This window comes from Neophocaena asiaeorientalis, unplaced genomic scaffold (assembly GCF_003031525.2).
Source record: "Neophocaena asiaeorientalis asiaeorientalis breed wild unplaced genomic scaffold, Neophocaena_asiaeorientalis_V1.1 scaffold82, whole genome shotgun sequence".
In the NCBI taxonomy this organism is placed as follows: domain Eukaryota; kingdom Metazoa; phylum Chordata; class Mammalia; order Artiodactyla; family Phocoenidae; genus Neophocaena; species Neophocaena asiaeorientalis.
The window spans coordinates 4,346,004-4,352,003 of NW_020173068.1; the positions used below are offsets into that span (position 1 = coordinate 4,346,004).

Genomic DNA, 6,000 nt, shown 5'->3' on the forward strand with positions numbered 1-6,000 from the left:
AAATCAATCAATTAATTAATTAATTAAATTAATAAAAGAAAGTTTTAGCCCCTGAGTGCTTTCTTCAAATGGAAATGTGGAGAGAGCATCCCTGGTTGAATTGAGGGTGAGACCCAGGCACCCTATCTAGCCTCTCAGTGAAATTCCAGGGGCCTCAGGGACCAGGTACACTTAAGATTCTCTACTCCCTTCCCTCCGCAGGTGGCTCCTGGAGGTCAATGCATCCCCATCACTGACAGCCAGCAGCCAGGAGGACTATGAGCTCAAGACCTGCCTCCTGGAAGACACTCTGCACATCGTGGACATGGAGGCCAGGTGAGGGAGAGCAACCTTGCTCATGCATCCCTGTACCTGACCATCAGGGTTCCCACCGAGGATAGAGAACTCAGAACCTTGGGACTTAAGAGGCCCTCAGAGATGGCTCTGTCCACCCCGCCCCAGCATTCTACAGATGGAGAGACTGCAATGTCCACACAGGGTCAGATCCTGGCCCAGGGACTCAGCCCTGTCCCAGCAGAGCAGGCCAACGACAGCTTTCTGAGATTTGGTCCAGCAGGATTTCCTCAATATTTCCTGACTGTGTGACCCTGAACCACTCACTTCACCTCTCTGAGCCTCAGTTTTCTCATCTGTAAAATGGGAGATTTCATATCTGTCTACCTCTCAGTTTTGTTAGATTAATTTACCAAGATAATTTATTATAAAGTGTGTAACTCACAGAAAGTACTCAGTAAGAGGCTATTTATTGATATAATGATGTGTATATAATAGAAAGATCCAGGGTTTGACTTTAGGAATGGCTCAGGCAGTGTTGGCTGGTTTGTCTGCTCTCACTTCCCTCTCTCTCATCTCTTTCCTCCGTATTAACTTTTCCCCAATTATTCTGGCAAAAGTTTGAGGGCTGACTCTCATTGCTCATTGGTGGGGATTGAGTCGCATGCCCCTCCCGGAACCAATCACTGTGACTCTGATTGACCTAGGTATTGTGCCCACCTCCCAGGGGGTGCGGTTAACCCCACCTGAGCCATGAGAGTGAGAGAGGGAGGCATGGTTTTCCAAAGAAAAACCCAGGTACCCACAGGCTAAAAAATGGTGAAATGTATGCTGAGCAGGCAGAACCTCAGGTGTCCACTATATCCACCATCACTTATTCATTCAACAAACATTTGAGCCCCTACTATATGCTAGGCCTTGTGCCACACACTGGGGACACAATAAAGGACACGACAGGCCTAGTCCCTGACTTCAAGGAGTCTGTGGTCTGGGAAGAACAGCAGACTTTAAACCAGAAAGCACGAATAGGCGCATGTTACTGGGGGCAAGTGTGGAAGCCTGGGGACAAATGGGGGATGACCCCTCTGAGGCCTGTGTGGGCGCCTGGGAAATGGCCAGTGAATGGATGGACAAAAGAAGGTACTCTGACAGGGTGGGCACCAGTCGGGTGCAGGGAACAGTCAGGGACCTAGCTTGAGTCTTAGGGCCCTACCAGGTGCACCTTCATTAACCCCTTTTGTCTCCTGCCTGTCCAGACTCACGGGAAGGGAGAAGCGAGTGGGAGGCTTCGACCTCATGTGGAACGATGGCCCTGTCAGCAGAGAAGACGGGGCTCATGACCTGTCAGGGCTGGGGAACTTTGTGACCAACACGCACCTTGGTATGTGGGGCCAGGTGGGGAGTGGGCACCAGGGATGAGTCATGGGAGGTGCCAAGTAGTCTAAGAGGCAGCTTGCCACAGTGGTTAGACTGAATTTGATCTACAATTTACCAGCTGTGTGACCTTGGGCAAGGGACTTACCTCTCTGTTCCTCATCTGTAAAACAGAGATTAAATCGTTTCTGTCTTAATATATGTCGTAGTGAGAGATATTATTAATCTGTCACGAGGTGGATTTCAAAAGGCCTAAGTGGCACCCAAACAAAAAGCATGATATGTTGTTAAGACAAATTAAGGACTTCGGGGCTTGACTTTAAATTTTGTTTTTCAAAAGTGAAAAATTTCCCTGACTATAAAAATTATTCATACTCATTGTAGAATATTTGAAAATTAAAGAAGAAAATGAAAAAAGAACCCATCCAGACGTAACCATCTTTAACAGTCTGGTGTATTTCCATCCAGTTTTTCAAAAATGCATATATTCATGCTTTTTCTTTTACAAAATTGGCATTGGGCTGGAGCTTTGAGTCTAATTTCCCATGTAGCGTTTTTCATCTCATTCAGTAATAAGAGCCTCTCTTTTGGAAACATTGTATGGCCAGGTCCAGACTACCTATTTTACATACGTTATCTCATTTAATTTTTAGGCAGCTTTTATTCTTTTACAGATGAGGAAATGGCCTCCAGATGTTACATCGTTTGCTGATGGGCTTGGTTGTAAGTGGTGAGCGGGGACCTGAACCCTGATCTGTCTGTGACTCCAAAACCCGAATGCTTGCTGCTAGTGCTTGTCCCTTAGCACAATTAAAACCAAAATTACCATATGGCTGTAAAACATCCCCAAATTTATGAAATCAATTTCATATTATCGAGCATTTGGCATGATTCCACTTTCTCACTTTTATAAATAATCCTGTGAGAACAACCTCTCACATAAAGCTCAGCTGAAACTCTGGCTGTTTCGTTAGGACAGATTCCTAGGAATAGAATTACTGGGTCAGAAGGACGCACTTATTACAGTCAAATTGCTTTCTTAGAAATATTACACAAATTTGCCAGTTCTGAATTTAAAACAACAAAAAACCTTTGCCAACTTCATTGGTAAAAATATTGACTTGTTTTCTGTGCATTCCATTGATTATGGGTGGGGTTTCAGATTTTAAATTTGCATTTCTTCTTTTGTAAGCTGTCCATACTCTATTTTTCAATGGGCTTACATTTCTCTAAATTTGTAAAGGCCTTGGATATTAATATATTGAGGATATCATCCCTCTGTCAAACTTATTGTAAACATTTTCCTGAGTTTGTCATTTTGCTTTTTAAATTTTGTTTGTGGCATTTTTTCTCTCTTTTTTGATGAAAAGAAGTTTTAAGTATCTTTTAGATTGGGTTCGGCTGCAAACACTAACAAGCCAACTAATAGTTATACAGATAGGAACTGATTTATCTTAAGCCACAGGAAGTCATGGGGTAGGCCGTACACAACAGCTGCACAAGGACCCAGCTCTTTCCTCTTTCTGCTTTGCCACTCTCAGCATGTTGCCTTGATGCTCATGCTTGTTGCCTCATGGCTACAGAACGGCTGCTCCAACTCCAGACACCGTGTCCTTGTCTCAGGCAGGAAGAGACAGGAAGGCCCAAGGGCCAAAGCCTTTCTTTCAAGCTTTGACTCTTTATTCCAAAAGGGAAGCCCTCCCAGCAACCTCTGCTGACTTCCCACCCACTAGAGCTGGGTCACATGGCACCTCAGCCGCAAGGAAGCCTGGGAAGTCAAGTAGTTTGCCTTCAGGAAAGCAAGGGAGAGAAGGTTTGTGAATGGTTTTCCCACAGCAGACCCCTAGTACCTGCCCATGGTGTTGTTGGAGGATGACTATACAATGCTTTCAAGTTGTGCAATCACCTGGGAATCTTGTTAAAAATGCAGTTATGACTCAGTAGGTCTGGAGCAGGGGGCTAAGACCCTGCATACCTAACAAGCTACTGTTGTGTAACAAACCCTCCTAAAACCTCGCAGCTTAAAACAACTATCTTATTTGCTTATGATTCTTCAGGTGTCGCCCGGGGTCTCTCACAGGGCTGCAGGCACCTAGCAGATTTGCTGAGACGTGATGGTCTAGGATAGCCTCATTCACATGCGTGGTGCTTGAGACTGACTGTCCGCAGCCTCTCTTTCCAGGTGGCCACTCATCCTCCAGCAGCCCTGCCCCAGGTTCTTCAGATGGTAGTCTCAGGGCTCCAAGAGGGCGAGAGAAGATGTAGCGAAGCCTTTTGAGGCCTAGGCTCAGAAATCCCACAATGTCATTCCACCACAATCCATTAGCCAAAGCCAGTCCAGCCCAGATTCTGGGGACAAGGAGATAGACTCAACTTCTTGTTGGGAGGAGCGGCACACTTTGCAGAGAGGTGCATATAGGCCTGGGAGGATCATTGCAGCCGCCTTTGCTAACAATCCACCTCAGATATCAATGCTGCTGGTTCCTGGACCCTGTTTGAGTAGCAAAGATTCAGAACAGTGGTTCTCCACCTTGGCTGAACATCGGAATCATGCGAGAGAATTAAAAAATACTGATGCCAAAAAAAAAAAAAAAAACTGATGCCGGTTGGAGATAAATATCTTTGGACGTCAGTATTTTTCAAAGCTCCCAGATAAGTCTAAAGCACAGTTTACGTTGAGAGCCAGTGCTTCAGAAGTCTCCAGTTGAGTGTCCGGGTGGGTGGTTTTGAATACAGGAGGAGCTGGCTGGGGATGGAAGAGTACTGATGAAATGAGTTAGGGATGTGTTGAGACTGGTGAAAAGATAAACAGATAACTCAGAGATGAGTCTAGAACTCCAAGAAGAGATTTGCACTGGACACAAAGGTTTGAGAATTATGAATAAGTCAATTACAGTTAAAGCTAAGGTTCCATGGAACTCACTTTGGAAAACCCTGAGGATGCATTTAGTGGACTCTCGGCTCAGTGAAGCCTTGATGGCTGGTGAGTGCCTAGGAGGCAGGGATGGGGCTCTGGGGTGCTGAGAAGATGGCAGACACCTCCAGGTCAGTAGTTGTCCCCATGGGGATTCAGTCAGTCAGCCACCATTCGTGAGTGCCATCAGTGTGCCTGGCCCAAGATCAAATGACCACGGAGTTGCCTCAAGGATCAGCTCTGAGCGCAAAAGGGAGGGAACACTGTGAACATGCTCAGAGAAGGGAGGTCATGTCAGGACTGCCTGGGACACATTTTCATGAGAGTAGGGGCCACCTGCGGGGAAGAGCCATCTCTTAGATGAAAGTGCCTGACACATGGGGTTGGATAAGGGAAGAAACTAACATTTAACCAATTAGGTACCAGGCACTGTGCTAGCTTTAAGTGCATTTTCAGAGCAAAGCCAGAAGGTAAGGCAATGTGGGGTGGTGGTTAAGGGCTGGGCCTCTGGAGCTTGATAGCCTGGGTTTAGCCCTCAGTCCTGCTACTTATTGTGTGATTTGGAGTAAACTACTCAACCTCTCCGAGCCTCAGTTTTCTCTTGTACACGTTATTCCCGTGAAAGTTCAACAAGTCAGTCCACATTCTGGACCTGAAGCAGCCCCTGGTTTGAGGTAAGCCCCCAGTGAACATTGCCTTCTTTTGATGATCCTTACATTCACCCCATAAAGCAGGGATCCTGGTTTACAGATGAGGAAGCGGATGCTCAAAGAGGTAAATGACCTGCCTAAGGGCCATGACAGGCAGGAGGGGAGCCAGGATGCAAACCACAGGCCATCCGTGGTTGCATGGCTCCTGCTGTCCCCTCTTCCCGCAGGTAGTGGGAGCACAGGCCCCTCCACTCCCCCTAAATCCCCCTCTACTTGGGACAGCCCATCCCAGGCAACACTCCACTTTCCTTCCAGGCTGCGTCAATGATCGGAAAAAACAGCTGAGGCAGCTGTTCCGCTCCCTTCAAGGCCAGAAGAAAACTCCCAACTAATCCCCAGCACAGAGGAGAGCGACCAGGGGAGGTGCCACACCAGTTCTCTCCCTGCTCCCAGTTTCCAGCACAGCAGCACCTCAGAGAACTCACCTACCTCCCTCCCCTCCCTGCGGCCTGGCAGCTGCTTTGCTAGCCTGGCACCCCCACCCTACCCTGGGCATCTCTGCACCAGGAGAGAGCCAATCCCCAGGACTGGATAGACTTTAACCTTGACGGATCAGCTGGCTTGGCGGTCAGGCCCCAAGAGGACAAATGCAGCAAGTTCTGCTACCCCAGAGATCACATCTAATAAAGGATCACAGTCTTTATTCGGGCTCCAGGCTTGGCTCAGGGGATGCTGTTGGCTGCAACCAAATCTTCCTGGCTTTGACCCTTTGATGTCTCCACGGGGGGG

At 47.4% G+C, this 6,000-nt stretch overlaps 1 protein-coding gene across 1 annotated transcript in view; it reads left to right on the forward strand.

Moving 5' to 3' along the window:
* Positions 1-5,603, forward strand: part of TTLL9 (tubulin tyrosine ligase like 9) — a 40,632-nt gene extending 35,029 nt beyond the window's left edge. Inside the window, exons 10-12 of the mRNA XM_024743223.1 lie at positions 202-315; positions 1,530-1,654; positions 5,527-5,603. Of these exons, the coding sequence (XP_024598991.1) occupies positions 202-315; positions 1,530-1,654; positions 5,527-5,603 (316 nt within the window). The remainder of the gene's footprint in view (positions 1-201; positions 316-1,529; positions 1,655-5,526) is intronic.
* The last annotated feature ends 397 nt before the right edge of the window (positions 5,604-6,000 follow it).